Source organism: Schistocerca americana, chromosome 1 (genome assembly GCF_021461395.2).
Source record: "Schistocerca americana isolate TAMUIC-IGC-003095 chromosome 1, iqSchAmer2.1, whole genome shotgun sequence".
Taxonomy (NCBI): Eukaryota; Metazoa; Arthropoda; class Insecta; order Orthoptera; family Acrididae; genus Schistocerca; species Schistocerca americana.
The window spans coordinates 890,742,794-890,759,674 of NC_060119.1; the positions used below are offsets into that span (position 1 = coordinate 890,742,794).

General features: G+C 45.3%; 1 protein-coding gene across 1 annotated transcript in view; it reads left to right on the forward strand.

The window, feature by feature from the left end:
• The window catches only part of LOC124594941, a 223,996-nt gene that overhangs the window by 198,863 nt on the left and 8,252 nt on the right, over positions 1 to 16,881 (forward strand). The window contains exons 12-14 of the mRNA XM_047133447.1: positions 14,199 to 14,301; positions 14,410 to 14,528; positions 14,595 to 14,650. Of these exons, the coding sequence (XP_046989403.1) occupies positions 14,199 to 14,301; positions 14,410 to 14,528; positions 14,595 to 14,650 (278 nt within the window). The remainder of the gene's footprint in view (positions 1 to 14,198; positions 14,302 to 14,409; positions 14,529 to 14,594; positions 14,651 to 16,881) is intronic.

The following is a 16,881-nucleotide window of genomic DNA, read 5'->3' on the forward strand; positions in this document are numbered from 1 at the left end:
TGCAATCACTCGTTCTACCGAACCTCCCCTATTGTGATGTAATTCAACAAGGCATGAGTAGTGAAAACAAACGACGGCTACAACTAACCATGAATGCCTGTGTGCGTTACACCTGCAACATTCGCCGATATGATCATGTTAGTACTTCATACTCCCAGATAGGGTGGCTGCGGCCGGACAAATTGCGTGACTACCACACTCTATGTCTGCTTCACCGACCCCTCGTTGCGCAAGCAGCCCAGTACCTTGCTTCAGAGATTAAACACCTTTCATGCCATCATAATCGTAACACGAGGTCACTCTTATTTGGTATCCTAACTGTGTCTACTCACTAAACAAAAACTTTTGCATACTCCTTCTCAGTTGCCGCTGTCCGCCTCTGGAACAAACTGCCCCTTACCTTGCGCAAAATTCAATCTCCTGCTGCTTTTAAGAAGAAGTTGAAGCATTTCCTACTATCATCCTCATAATGTTTTCCACTAAATTAATGTACATGGCCAATCCTCTCCTCTGTCAAATAGCAAAGCTAGTGTCTCCTATCTTGCACCTTTCTCTTCTTCCTCTTCGTCTATCTCTATTAACCACGCAATCTTCTTTTTCTTTATATTTCCTTAATTATGTTTCGTCATGTCTCTATTCTTCTCCTCCCTTCACCATCAGTCTCCCTCCTACTCCCTGCTGCTAGCACTCCTATCCAAAATCTGTCTCTTTCATAATCTCTAATTATAACAGTACTTATCATCTACGAATATATAAACTCTACATGTATGTATTTTTCCAAGTGTGCCTTTGTAATTGTTTTGTTTTTCACTTTTACTTTTACTAGATGTAGATTAACATGCCTAATAAAACATATGAATGTAAAATAAGTAGAATGCCTGGTTAGATGTAAGAGAGGGCCTGATGGCCCTAATCTTGCCAGGTTAAATAAATAAATAAATACATTAACTTTTTATTTATAAGAACGGATCGCAAGCGATGGCCGGCATGCAAATAAGGCAGAGTCCTTCACTATATATAATGTCCACGTAAGCAATGGATACGGATCAGTAATAACTGTTATCGTAGTGCCGGTCTGCGAGTCCCGGTCTGGCACTGTGTGGCCGAGGCTGGCAGGAGCGGCGCTTATATTCTCTTCGGCTAGAGGGCGCTCCTGTCATGGTGCGGTCCTTATCAGCGAGCTATTGGCTACAGCCTTCTTTGCTCTTGCGTTCTTCATCTTCGTGTAGTCAGTTATCGTTACTTCGGAACAACTTTCATCTGCAACATGATAACGCCAGGCCTCACACCAGATTTTCGAGCGCGCAACTCATTGCAAAATTCAGCTGGACTGTCTTACCACATCCACCGTACAATCCCAATTTAGCGCCTTCAGACTTCTATCTCATTGAGCCTCTGAAAGATGGACTACGTGTCGAACATTTTCAAGACTCGGATGCTGTTTTCAAAGCTGTAAGGATTAGCCTCAGCTGGTCCAGGTTCTTACAAGTCCGCATGCAGGCTCTGGTTCATCGTTGGCGAAAGTGCATAACGAATGGTGGTGACTATGTGGGAAATGACAGTCTATAGCTATTGCTCTATTCAGCTGTGCTGTTGTGATGTATGTATCTCCTTTACTTTCCGTGAATAAAAATAGGAGGCGTAACTTTTGAAATGACGCTCGTAGGTTTCGGTCTTGATCATTTATTTTATTAACTAGGCAGTTTTGCGCGTTCCCGCATAAGCCATCATCGGAATCTCATAGTAAGAGATAGCTCCATGCTGAACATATCTAGCCTCCCAGGGGAAAGTCGTTAAGATAAAACGACGTGCCACAACCACATACCGCTGCCCCTGCCGGCAGACAGATCGGCGAATCTCAGGTTTCTAACGTGATCACTTCGCCGCTCTTGAATTATACTTTGTTACCTTAACTGGGTAGTTGCAAACAGTGCTACCCCAATTAAAACTATAAATTACTCCCGGTTGCAGAGCCTCAAAAAAATGGCTCTGAGCACTATGGGACTTAACTGCTGAGGTCATCAGTCCCCTAGAACTTAGAACTACTTAAACCTAACTAAGCTAAGTACATCACACACATCCGTGCCCGAGGCAGGATTCGAGCCTGCGACCGTAGCGGTCGCGCGGTTACAGACTGTAGCGCCTAGAACCGCTCGGCCACCCCGGCCGGTGCAGAACCTCAAGTAGTAGTTGGCTCGGATATATCAACTTCCGATTGCCCAAACCAGTTTTAAAATACCTAGCGAGCATAGGTTTCATAACACACAATAGAGTTTCTGATAATGACGGACCATAGCTTTATGTATCATAAAGTTCACATGCAGCAGTGTTCATACATCGCGTCCAAACCGTGTTAACACGAACCTCGAATTCAAATTGAGCCACGAAACACTTAAGTAACGCCATAAACTGAATTTCAGTTTCTGTTGCACCGTTGAAAATGTGAGTAGGTCTAAATCATCTCCTCAGAATACAAAATCACGTGTAAGTCTATTGACCGCATAAATTTAATCCCTCCCGAAAATTCAGAGTGCAGCGAACACACTTGATTTTCAAAGTGCAGCTGCAACACTCGCGAAAAATTCCCAGTATACTGTGATCCGCTCGAAGTAGGACTTCTGTCACTTGTCTCACACTGCGTGAATTCTGCCCAATCCCGAGACTGAACCCCTGATTCCGCCGGCACGGAGCGTGTGTGCTCCCCCAAGCGCGAAAACAAGATAGCAGAGAGGGGAGAATCGATCCACATGTGCTCGCCTCGACCCCACTACTGACTTGCTTCAACTGACAACTGTAAAAATCAGAAATAACACATAATTAAGTAGTGTTCTGCTGGTTAATACAAAACATTTTAAAAAGGCTTTTCATATACTTTTTACTGGAATTGTCAAGCATTATATACATCACACGATATTTGAATTACAGTCAGTTTCATTAATTACTGTTAAATCAACCTAATTTTTCAATGAAATCAATCTTTTACCTAGAAGATTATTACATTGAGTGTACTTATATCGTGTTATAGTTTTAATATGTGTGAGTGCCTGAATTAGAGCGTTCCGGCTCAGTCTGCATATAGTTTGCTGTTAATCAGTGCAGCATCGTCTCAAAATGAAATATTTTTGTCAGAATAGATTATTGACAGTAGCTGTCTTTGGACGTCCAGTATACACCTGTAACAGTAGTTTATGCTTCACTGATCAGTGCAATGATGTATGTACTTTACATGCTTTGTGCGCTTTATAAGCAAGCGACTTCTAATCAAATTGCTTGCCTATGGAGTATCGCCTCAGTTGTGCTACTGGATTCGTGAGTTCCTTTCAGAAAGGTTACAGTTCGTAGTAACTGACGGAAAGTAATCACGTAAAACATAAGTAATACCTGGCGTTCCCCAGGGAAGTGTTATAGGTCCTCTGCTGTTCCTTATCTACATAAAAGACATAGGAGACAATCTGAGCAGTCCTCTTAGGTTGTTTGGAGATGACGCTTTTCATTTACCTTCTTTTAAAGTCATCAGATGATCACAACCAATTCCAAAATGATGTAGGCAAGATATCTGTACGGGGCGAAAAGTGGCAGTTGACTCTAAATAATGAAAAGTATGAAGTCACCTATATGAGTACTAAACAAAAACCGCTAAATTTCGATTACACGATGAATCACACAAATCTAAAGGCTGTAAATTCGACTAAATACTTACGGATTACAATTACGAATAACTTGAGTTGGAACGATCATACCGATAACATTACGTGGCAAGCAAACCAATGACTGCTATTTATTGGCAGATGACTTAGAAAGTGCAATAGATCTATTAAAGACATTGCTTACACAAAGCTTATCCGCTCCCTTCTGGAGTATTGCTATGCGGTGTGGGATCCGCATCGGGTGAAACTGCGAGAAAGTTCATTGAAGGGCACCTCGTTTTGTATCATCACGAAACAGGGGAGAGAGTGCCGCGGATATGGTACACGAATTGGGATGGCAATCATTAAAGGTGTTTTTCGTTGCGGTCGGATCTTCTCATGGAACTGTAATCACCTACTTTTTCCTAAAGTGTGAAAGTATTTTGTTGGCGCCCGCCAACACAAAGAGAAATGATCGTCACAATAAGAGAAATCAGGGCTCACACAGAAAAGATTTATGTGCTCGTTTTATTCACGTGCCGTTCGACAGTGGAACAGTTGAGGAATTGTGATTCTTCCGTTTCTCCCGGCGCATTTCTTGCTCGAACAGCCCAGACGTGTACTGCCGGTCCATAGTGTCCAACGGGCACAATATTTCGGCGATCAGACATGTCGTCATCGTCAGGTGCGCTGACGAACTGCGCTCCTGAGGGCAGGCAGGGCAGGCACTCCGTCTTCAGGCCACAAGTGGCCCATCGGGACCATCCGACCGCCGTGTCATCCTCAGTTGAGGATGCGGATAGGAGGGGCGTGTGGTCAGCACACCGCTCTCCCGGTCGTTATGATGGTTTTCTTTGACCGGAGCCGCTACTATTCGGTCGAGTAGCTCCACAATTGGCATCACGAGGCTGCGTGCATCCCGAAAAATGGCAACAGCGCATGGCAGCTGGATGGTCACCCATCCAAGTGTCGGCCACGCCCGACAGCGCTTAACTTCGGTGATCTCACGGGAACCGGTGTATCCATTTCGGCAAGGCCGTTGCCACTTCCTGAGGGCAGGCGGCAGTCTTAAATCCCCTCCCCCTGCAAGGCGTTCTCTCCGCGGCCCGCGGACGCGCGTTGGCGGTCGCTGAGACGTTGGCGTCGGCGTCTGTGGTGCCGTCAGTGTAATTGCCTCGTCTACCCTGGTTGCCGGTTCGTTTTCTTTGCTGAGCGTCTTTTTAAGTAGACTCAATGCTGGTTCTCCTGCCATCAAAGACGATCTCGGTTTGAGGAAAGCCGGCAAATATCAGATTCCGTGTCGGTGTGGGAAGACTTATATTGGACAGACATTGCGTACCATCGAAGATCGTTACCGAGAACATCAGAGGCACACTCGACTTAGGTACCCCAACAAGTCGGCGGTCGGAGAGCACTGTTTGTCTGAAAATCACGAAATACCAGGGTATTGGCACAGACATCTAAATACTGGGACAGCGTCGTTGGAGAGGCTATCGAAATTCGTACCAGGGTCGGACTCATCAACCGAGATTGCGGCTATAGCCCCAGAAAGGCACGGGAACCAGCATTGAGTCTAATTAAAAAGACGCTCAGCAAAGAAAACGAACGGTCGAACATGGCGGATGGGACAATTACACCGACGCCAGCGTCTCAGTGACTGCCGACGCGCAGCCGCGGGCGCGGACCGCGGAGAGAACGCCTCGTATAGGGAGGGGCTCAGTTCGTCAGCGCACCTGACGATGGCGACATGTCTGATCGCCGAAATATTGTGCCCGTTGGACACTTTGGACCGGCAGTACACCCGTGGACTGTTCGAGTACAGAAATTGCTTGAAGGTGGTTCGATGAACCCTTTGCCTGGCACATATTTGTAAATTGCAGGGTAATCATGTAGCTGTAGATGTTTGCTGTAACTTAGCTAATTTTCATCGTAAAAACTGTTTTGAAGTGTAGATGATCTCGTCGCGTCTGTAAGAATAAAAATGTTAGCTCACATTTTTATAGCCGTAATGGACCATACGTAATTTGAGACTCGTTGGATAAAACTGACAGCTCTTTGACGCGTTGCAGGCACCGGTGGTCGAAGTAACCCCCGAATTTTTCCGTAGACCGTACATACAGAAGTCCGCCACGTCTTCACTGCTAGCTCAGTCTGGGACGCAAGCGTCAAACTCCGGCTCGGTTCCAGTATGTTCCGACTGTTACCCCATCTTTCAGCCTCGCCCGGTTCCATATTCGCCGTGCTCGTCCCACCAGCATCCCGTTCATTTTGGCTAGTATTGTAGTAGCCAGGTCACGTTGTCACTACACCTGATGCCTCGGTCCATCTCACAAGGAAAGCAGTTAACATTTTCCAGTAAATGCTAGCAACAAGCCGGCAAATTATTTGAATGAAAACTGTGACCAGTCGCTTTATAACTTTTTTAAATATTTTATTCGCACATTGTTCAGCTATCAAAGCGGTGCAGGCTTATGATCAGATGAACGTTATTAACATATTACTTTTGAGTACATTACGGGAAAGGCAGTGATCAATGTCTTACAAATATTTACTATTAAAAACAGTCTTGATCACGATTTATTTTTCAAGGTGACCGGTTTCGACCACTACTGTGGTCATCTTCAGACCATTCAGTAGAAACCTCTTTCTGTTGGAGAATCACTAGTGCAGTAGTGATTCTCCAACAAAAAGAGGTTCCTACTCAATGGTCTGAAGATGACCACAGTAGTGGTCGAAACCGGTCACCTTGATAAATAAATCGTGATGAAGACTGTTTTCAATAGTAAATAGTTATTAACATATACTTCATATTCTGTACCAAGTGCTGCTAGTCTCTGAAGTCGTCTCAACATCGTGTAATCCCTGAGTTTCGAGTGTGACATTCCATTACATACCAGAGTGGGAAAAACAGGAACAGGTTAAGTCAACAGGGGAAGAGTCACACAAAAATACCATTCTCAAATTTGCGAGGAAACAAGAGGAATTTATTCGTATCAATTAACCGTAACAAGTCGTCACTCTTATTCAAAGACACGTCCAGCTAGCTGATGGCCTCAGCTCTCTTCTGAGCCCTTCTTTTATCAAATGGTTCAAATGGCTCTGAGCACTATGGGACTTAACATCTGTGGTCATCAGTCCCCTAGAACTTAGAACTACTTAAACCTAACTAACCTAAGGACATCACACACATCCATGCCCGAGGCAGGATTCGAACCTGCGACCGCAGCGGTCTCGCGGTTCCAGACTGAAGCGCCTAGAACCGCACGGCCACCTTCTTTTATTTACCAAGTTCACATTCGCTAATTAGCAGTTCTCGCAGAGAGCAACAGTAAAGTGCCTAAGCATAATTCGACATCCGCGCACGGAAACGCACTTTCTAATGCTCAAAAAGATACCCCACCCTCCGATCTGCGACGTCAACCCCTCCAGGGCTGCCTGCCGATTTCTGGTGTTCACGATGATGACAGTTCCTCCACTCCAAAGGGCGCACAACTTCTCCACCATACTTCTTCATTTCGCGACTTCTCCACTGCTCAACGAAATTATTTAAAATATAAGCCTTTCAGTCGATAAGAATCAGGAGCAGAGTGTAGGCATTCGCGTTGGCCACTTGCTGTTACTGCTTCGTGCTGTCTCCTTGCAACATATTAAGAACATTTTTGTAACAGCCGTTATCAGGAAACACTCGCTCTTAAAATGCGTCTAGTCGGCCCTTCCAACCCGGTGCAAAATCCCGCACATCAACTCCAGGCTGAAACAAGCCTCGTTCCCTCGGAAATACGACCCTGTCATAGAAAATGGCCAAAGGGAGGTCGCAAAGGAACGGTCAAGGTATGAGATGTTACAATTTGAAACGTCTACATCTACATCTACATCTACATTTATACTCCGCAAGCCACAAAACGGTGTGTGGCGGAGGGCACTTTACGTGCCACTGTCATTACCTCCCTTTCCTGTTCCAGTCGCGTATGGTTCGCGGGAAGAACGACTGTCTGAAAGCCTCCGTGCGCGCTCTAATCTCTCTAATTTTACATTCGTGATCCCCTCGGGGGGTATAAGTAGGGGGAAGCAATATATTCGATACCTCATCCAGAAACGCACCCTCTCGAAACCTGGCGAGCAAGCTAACCGCGATGCAGAGCGCCTCTCTTGCAGAGTCTGCCACTTGAGTTTATTAAACATCTCCGTAACGCTATCACGGTTACCAAATAACCCTGTGACGAAACGCGCCGCTCTTCTTTGGATCTTTTCTATCTCCTCCGTCAAACCGATCTGGTACGGATCCCACACTGATGAGCAATACTCAAGTATAGGTCGAACGAGTGTTTTGTAAGCCACCTCCTTTGTTGATGGACTACATTTTCTAAGCACTCTCCCAATGAATCTCAACCTGGTACCCGCCTTACCAACAATTAATTTTATATGATCATTCCACTTCAAATCGTTCCGCACGCATACTCCCAGATATTTTACAGAAGTAACTGCTACCAGTGTTTGTTCCGCTATCATATAATCATACAATAAAGGATCCTTCTTTCTATGTATTCGCAATACATTACATTTGTCTATGTTAAGGGAGAGTTGCCACTCCCTGCACCAAGTGCCTATCCGCTGCAGATCTTCCTGCATTTCGCTACAATTTTCTAATGTTGCAACTTCTCTGTATACTACAGCATCACCCGCGAGAAGCTGCATGGAACTTCCGACACTATCTACTAGGTCATTTATATATATTGTGAAAAGCAATGGTCCCATAACACTCCCCTGTGGCACGCCAGAGGTTACTTTAACGTCTGTAGACGTCTCTCCATTGATAACAACATGCTGTGTTCTGTTTGCTAAAAACTCTTCAATCCAGCCACACAGCTGGTCTGATATTCCGTAGGCTCGTACTTTGTTTATCAGGCGACAGTGCGGAACTGTATCGAACGCCTTCTGGAAGTCAAGAAAAATAGCATCTACCTGGGAGCCTGTATCTAATATTTTCTGGGTCTCATGAACAAATAAAGCGAGTTGGGTCTCACACGATCGCTGTTTCCGGAATCCATGTTGATTCCTACATAGCAGATTCTGGGTTTCCAAAAACGACATGATACTCGAGCAAAAAAATCTTCTAAAATTCTACAACAGATCGACGTCAGAGATATAGGTCTATAGTTTTGGCGTCTGCTCGACGACCCTTCTTGAAGACTGGGACTACCTGTGCCCTAACCTGAGTCCAACAACTGTAAATCACCCTACGTCACTAGTCCTTCATTATACAGTCCATTTTTGTACTGCGTGAACTACTGGATATCCTAAGGGGATACGAACGTTTCTGCACTGGCTAGTACCCCACTGTCAGTGGGAGGGAGACGGCGCATACGCCATTCACTTCTGGACTGTCCGCCAATTCAGCAGCAATGGAACAGTGGACAGTAGAGCACCTCGCGCTCGCGTACAAATCCTCTGTCCTAGATGCTGTCGTTGCAGAACAGTGTGTACTTCATCTTCATTTTCATCGCACAGTCCTAAGTCGCAATACGATCCTACAACGCGTTACAGCTTTCAGAACAACAGACTACATAAGTAAGAAGCCGTTAGGCTCTGACAAAAAAAAAGCGACGATCTCCGAAAACGTCACCATCGTGCGAGAGACATCATCAGGACTCCGAGACGACACGAACGCCAGCTCGTGTCTACAGATGAGCCGTGAATCTGTAAGAAAAATTTTACATTTGGATTTAAAACTCCGTCAGTATAAACTGCTGGCGGCTCAGCAGATCAAAGATACGAACGTTCAACAACAAGGAGACTTCACTGTGCGCGAGGAGTGCTTACTTTCTACAGTATGGTGCAACACTACACGGTCCAAGTGCATCGATGGAACTTCTGAGGAACATTTTCCTGTGGCCACCAAAACACAAGATCTGTCCTCCGCTTGTGACTTTTTGTGTGTGTACTTGAAAAGTGTATCCACATTAACAAGTTCCAGAGTTTAATGTCGCTGAAAGCTACCACTCATAAAGAAGTATTTTTTTCCGAACGCTTGTTCGCCCGAGTAACTTTTGGCAGAGATTTGAAAATCGTACTCGAAAGAAAATGCCCGCTATTTGTGATATGCCTCGCGCCGGTGAGGGTGTAATGAGAACTCTGTTCAGGATAACAATGTAAATCTAAAAATGTGCAGCCAGTCACTTTTTTAAATAATTGTTTATTATTCCATGAACCGGTTTTCGAACCTTTGCAGAATCAACTACAGATGGTTTCCTAGAAGTTGCATCACTATTTCTAGTATAATGCTGGGTGCTGGTTCTGTGACAAAGATGGAACATGCTTTAATGTATCGCCATTAGTATTGTTTATCTGTCGATATGGATGCAAAATTTTAGTTTTGTACTTACTGCGGCGGTATGGGCGGCTTTTTTTCTGTCCATCGGTCTCCTTCCATTTTGATGGTACATCACTTCATACACTTTTACACAGTCTGTAAGATATCAAACAGGCCTACTTTGCTCACAAAACAAATAACATCTTCGAGCAAAGTAGGCCTTTGTCATATCTGTTTGTCAAGATCTTTGTAACAAGCAACAGTTGTATAGCACATGCTGAATGCTGGCAAAGTTTCGCTATCACAGTGTAAATGTATACAAGTTGTGTAAAAGTGTATGAAGTGATGTACCAACTGGCCATCAAAATGGAAGCAGACAGATGGACAGAAACAAAGCCGCCCATACTGTCGCAGTAATTTCAAAACTAAAATTTTGCGTCCATATCGACAGATAAACAATACTCATGGTAACACTTAAAACATGTTCCATCATTGTCACAAAGCCAGTAACAGCATTATGCTAGAAATAGTGACGTAACTTCCAGAAAACCATCTGAAAATGAACCTGAAAAGGTTCAAAAACCGGTTCATGAAATAATAAATAACTATTCAAAAAAGTGTCTTCTTGCAGTTTTATGTATTTACATTCCGTTAACAGTCACGGGTTCTAAAATAACCGTATGGATAAGCATAAAATGTAAAATAGTTTTATTTGAATATTAAAAAACATATGTCTCATTCGTGGAGTGTTAAGTTACATATAAATGAAAGTTCGTTTTGTACTTTCAGTCCCAAACAAGAAAGTCAAACAATGATAAGTTGCGGAAGGCGAAAGTGAGCAACAAAAATCTTCAAGTCCAAAATCATCACTTGGAACATTCAGAAGTTAATGATGCAATCAGTCGTGGTCTCAGCAAAGCGATGCCATATACGCTTATCTGGCCTAAGGTCAAAGATTGAAGAAAGAAAAATCACTGTCCTAAAGACGACAGGTGTTCGAAGATAACCCTGCACAGCGACTGTCCGACAATGGTTCCTTAACGAGACTCTAATTGATGGACTACAGATCAAACTGGTGCCTGCCCTAATGAGATCGAATGAATGACTGGTTGGATGGCTGACGCCGACCTGCAGATCCGTTTTTTTTTCTTCGTTCTTTATTGTTATTTCATCACTATCTCCCCATATGGGTGGCGTGTGAGCTGTTAGCGGTACAATATTCCACTCTTCAGCCAACCGAATTAAAAAAATTATAATGAGGATAAGAAACAACATTTTGGGTTGTTTGGTCACTTTAAACTAAAAAATGGACCGCTAAAAAACAGAATTGCATACATTTTAAAAACACATCGCATCTGAAGGACCTGCACTGGATAAGAAGTATTGTCAGAGGAGAGAGTATGTTCCAATGGGTTGAGGGGTGTAGTTAAAAGGATAGGGATCTGTTAGGGAGGAAAACTATGGAGATGGCAAGTCGGAGGTGAGGTGGATAGTGGGGTAGTACAGTAGGTGGTAAAGACAAAGGGTGGGGAGTAGTGTAGTGTGTGGCTAGAGTACTAGTTATAAGAGAAAAGAGGCGGGGATAGATGGAGTGGGAAAAGGAAAGAGGAGCCCTGATGTGGAATGGGATAAGTATAAACACTTAAAGTTAGTTGGAGGGATAAATATCTGGGCAGATTTCATTGTCTGGAAAAGGGAATTGCTTGAAGTTGACTTGGGACAGGACACGAACTGTTTTTAGAGCTGATCAGATGGGAAACAACAGGGTGATTGGAATCTAGTTTTCAGATATTACAAGAGACGTGAAGATGTTCGATGTGGATGAGGAGGGGTGGGAATTTGATGAGATAGTAGAGGACCCATGTGAGGGAAGGTAAACGGATGTGGAGAGGGAGACGGAACGCATGGCGTTCGAGGATTTGGGGTGGGCATTATAGAACTTTGGAACGGCGGACACCCGTGTGATATTTGCGTAGCAGAGAATAGGTCAGATCAGGATTTTATACGTGTGGAAGAGGTCAGATCAGGATTTTATACGTGTGGAGGATAGTGAAGGGGTGTAATCCAGAAGTTCGGCTTGTTAATAGTTTATTGTGAGCTTTCTGTTGGGGGGTTTCACAGTAGTTGCCCGTAGAGAGCAGATCCGTGCTTGGGCGCCGGCCTAAATACTGTCGCGGCACACGGTATCCGTGACTTATTGCAGTTTTATTTATTTACATTCCGTTAACAGTCACGGGTTCTAAAATATCCGTAATGGATAAGCATAAAATGTAAAATAGTTTTATTTGAAAATTAAAGAACGTAAGTCTCATTCGTGGAGTGTTAAGTTACATATAAATGAAGGTTCGTTTTTTACTTTCAGTCCGAAACAAGGAAGTCAAAAAATGATGAGTTGCGGAAGGTGAAAGTGAGTAAGAAAAATGTTCAAGTCCAAAATCATCACTTGGAACATTCAGAAGTTAACGATCTGCTGTCGAGCACGAGCTATGGCGTAAAAAAAGTGTTGTACGCGAAGGCAGCGCCTTGGTCGTCGAAAAGTGGGCAAGCGGACTCGACGCCTCTCGTGAGGGCTGCCACAGCTTCCGTGAACTACAAATCAGCGTGTTGTGTTTGTTGTTGTCCAGGCCATTTGTTTGGATTACGGGCACTAGTGCCTGTTGCAGGAAACGATCCCTGAACCGTGGACAACCGCGGGACGCGAGTGTCTTGCAGGTTTGTAGTTTGCTATCTTGTAGGAGAACATTGCAATTTGGATAGCATATATTTTCTGGAGTGACTATGTAAATCAATTAGAATATCTTAATCTTTTATTTTGTGTAAATAAAAGGTTTTTATTTTAAAATCAATTTACTATTGTCTCGATAATAGTTTGAGATTTTACAGGGCGTTCCAGAAATGTTGCGACAAACTTCGATGGGTTGTAGGGGAATGTCTCAAGGAACAAATAGTGAATAGAAACCCGTGTCCGGAAACGTACTACAGAACAACGAAGTTACAGGTCGCCCTTTCGGCAGCAAACGTGACTTTGTAAGCTGGCGGACCGTAGGCGGTACGTCTAACAATGCTGTTTGTTATTCAGTGATCGCAACTGACCGCCTCGATCGCTAGTGGAGAAGCTTCTGCATAGAAAGGCCTTGTCTTTTAAGAATATGGTGTTCTGGTGCCTCGGTGGGTGACGGTTTCGTATACAGGTTTCCATCGTCAGTTTACTTTTCTCCTGAAACACTCTAAAATCTCCATAGTTCTAAGGGAAGAAAGTCAGGCTGGCACAACGACACAGCCGAACACGATTCCCTGGTGTGAAAAAGTAGAATAGAGAGTGGAATGGCACGTCTATTGCGAAGACCTGGTGAACTGCCTATTCCAGAGTGCGTTTGCCAATGACACACAGGCCCTATCCTAGGCTTCGTGGTTTGATGGAGGTGGGCGGCAGTTATATCTGGCGTTCATATTTGGTATTTCTCTAGAGTAAAATACCCAGTGATCGTTACTTTGCAAATGCTGTTATACACGTTCTCCTACCATTTCTCTGAAAATGTTTTTTTCAGCAGGACGGTGCACGTTCACATTCGGCTGATATTACGCAACGTGCTGTATAACAACTTCCCTGACCAAAAAGACGTCTGGGTTTCTCGCTCAATGAATACGCATGGGACATAAGGAAGGGGGGACTTACTCGTGCTCCCGGGCCTGAGAAAATCGTTGCCGAAACGCAACAAAAAAAGGCTTGGGACAATCTAGCACAGTACGCCATTCGGTATTTTCATGATCATCTGCATGCGAGAATACGTGTCCGCGTTGCTGCCAGGGAGGGGTACTCTGTACGACTGTTGGGGCACCCTTTAATGTGACATGGATGTTTCATTTGGTCTGAATTTGTTATCATATACACCTACAATGATGAACTACCTGTCACCTCAGTTTTCAGAAAAATGACCATGTCCTTGAGGATATTACGTTTTTTTTCTCTGGTAGTGTATTTAACGTGAACAAATTCGCCATGCGTTACCTATTTCACCTCCCAATTGACCATAACCTACTAATTTGCATATTTATGCATGTTTTTAAAGAGAAGGGGGGAGGAGGGACAGCTACAATCTCTCGCACCCGTTTCGAAACAAAGTGCTGCAACTCTGTGTCAAACCAGTGAGCCATTTTGCGCTCCTTGTAGTGAGTAGAAACTGAAATAAGAGTAAAGTATCTTCCAGATACATCGGTCACCTCATGTCGAATTGTACGAGTACGAGCCTGTTTGTCGGCAGGAGTTCTGTGACGGCCAGCCGTGGCTGATCGAGCCCGGCGTGGGCCGCTACCTGTACGTGAAGATCCGCGGCATCGCGCTCAACGAGACGGACGGCGAGGGCGGCGGGGGCGACGGGGGCGGCGGCGGCGAGTGCGCGACGCGCAACCGCGTGCTGCTGCACACGGGCGGCCGCGGCCTGGGGCTGGCGCTGTGGGGCGACGGCCCGCTAGAGCTGGGCGGCGCCGCCCACGAGCCACTCGTCGTGTGCCCGTCGCCGGCACGCCACGACCGCCGCCACCGGCTCGTCGAGCTCTTCTCGGAGGGCTGGCTGCCGCACGACGCCGCCGCCGCCCTGCTCTTCGAGCAGCAGCCGCCGCCCACGCCGCCGCCCACCACCCGCGGCGTCGTCGTCGAGCTGCGCGCCGTCGAGCCCGGCGCCTACTCGCTCACCTGGCTCGAGCTCGCGCGGAGGTAGGTGCGCACCGCCCTACACCTCTCTCTCTGTCCCACAGCCGCTCTCACTGCGCACCTCCCACTGCACGCTTCGCTTTGGCTGCGAGCACCACTGTCCCTCGCTTTTTTTGGCATCGGTGAAAATTCCCAGCACCCAATACCGCCATCCTCTATCGATTCGTAAGCTAAATGATTTGCCGAATTGAAGTTAAAATCTTCTCGCTGATTCCGCGATTGTTTCATTGCCGTGAAGGACGTCATCCTTTTCTAAATGAGGGTGATACTATTTGTCGACAGTATTCAACCACCCAGGAAAACCATATGGCTGCTGAAGCCGTCGTCAGCTGATCGTGGACTGTGATGGTTATGTTTATATCTTTTTGTGATATTTTGTCTAACCTTCGCAAGTTGTGAAGGTATCGACTGGACCTCCGTGCGTGTCCTTTGGTGAATACAGTCACTTAATGCAGGCGGCCCCTTGTTGTACTTTGTATTCATAGAGCGCTGCCATCTACAGTTGGCGTTGAGTTCTAATCGAATGACAAGCCCTGACTACAGCTGCCAATATTTCACGGTATACATATGTTGCTGTACATGTTGTGGAACATATAGGCATCATTGACTTTAAATGAATAAAAAACAACAGCTACTTAGTTGCACTAAATATAGCGAGTGTCCCAGAAGCCTTTCCCTGATTACAGACACTCATAAGGCATAAAATGTGACGCATAGACCAACACTTTTTGTCTTGAACTGCATGTGACATGTTTAAGTTTTTGAATTATATGAACTATATGAAATAAAATCGTCATAACTTCTCAACGGTTTGCTTTAGGACGTTCAAACTGCACGGTTGACGCGGGGCATCATGGGAATTAGTATGCGAATGCATGGTTTGTTTTAGCGCGAGGCCTACTTTCATTTGGATGGGTTCGTCAGTGAGCGAAATTGGCGCATTTTGAGGACTGAGAATACGCATTTCGCGATCGAGAAGTCTCTTCACCCTCAATGGGTCGTGTGCAGTGTCTAGTCACTGAATAATTGGTGCGACATTCCTTATGGTACAAGTACTACCGAACGGTACGTGAAGGTTTTGCGAGATAATTTCATCCCCATTATCCGAAGTGACCCTGATTTCTACCAGATGTGGTTCATGCAAGACGGAGCTCCACCCCATCGAGGAAGGAGAGTGTTTGGTGTCCTGGAGGAGTACTTTGGGGACCGCATTCTGGCTCAGGGGTACCCAGAGGCCACTGGCATGGGCCTCGATTGGCCGCCATATTTTCCGGATCTGAACAGATACGACTCCTTTTTGTGGGACTATATTAAAGACGAGGTGTACAGCAATATTCCCAAAACCATTGCCGAACGGAAAACAGCCATTCAGGAGGTCATTGATAACATCGATGCTCCGACACTTTAACGGATCATGCAGAATTTCGCTATTCGTCTGCGCCACCTCATCGTAAATGATACCAGGCATATCGAACATGTTATAGCTAAATCCGAATACCTGTAGTGACGTTTACATGTTGAATAAAGCGTGTGCACGCCGTAGTCCGTAACTAATTTACGTTTCGCTTTATATACTTCAATAATTGTCACCATGTACATACTTATTGCCACTTTGTTTGTTATAGAACCCAGTGACGAAACAACAGCGGAATCTGGCACCATTTGTAAATAACATGCACTCACACCAGGAGAAAGCCCAATGTGTCGTCTGATGTCATGAGACGCAATCATCAAAAACAGTCCAGAGAAAACTCCAGGCGCCATACAATAGACAGCCACGAGGCATTAGAAGCATCAAGATGCGGCATCTGAAGTTTAAGGAAACAGGGAACGCTTGTGATCTCCTTAAAACAGGCAGACCTGCACCTAGTTCTTAGAGAAATGCCTTCGTAGGAAGTCCTAAGAAGTCAGTCCGCAGAGCCTCACGTGAGTTGCAGATCCGGAAGACATCAGTACACCGCATCCTACATACGCAAGTTCTTTTCCGTGCGTACAAAGTCACCACTGTCTGAATTGGCTGTGCGCTAGCTCCAGGTCTGCCTCTTCTAGGGAGAGGAATTTTCTCGGGACTGCTTTTGGTGTCTGTGCCTCGTGATACCAGAGGACACATTTTGCTTTCTCCTGGTTTGAGTACATGTTGTCTGCAGATGGTGTCCGATTCCGCTGTTGTTACGTCACGGGGCGCTGCAACAAAGTAACACTAAGTGTGTACGTACACAAAAACTTGAAATATG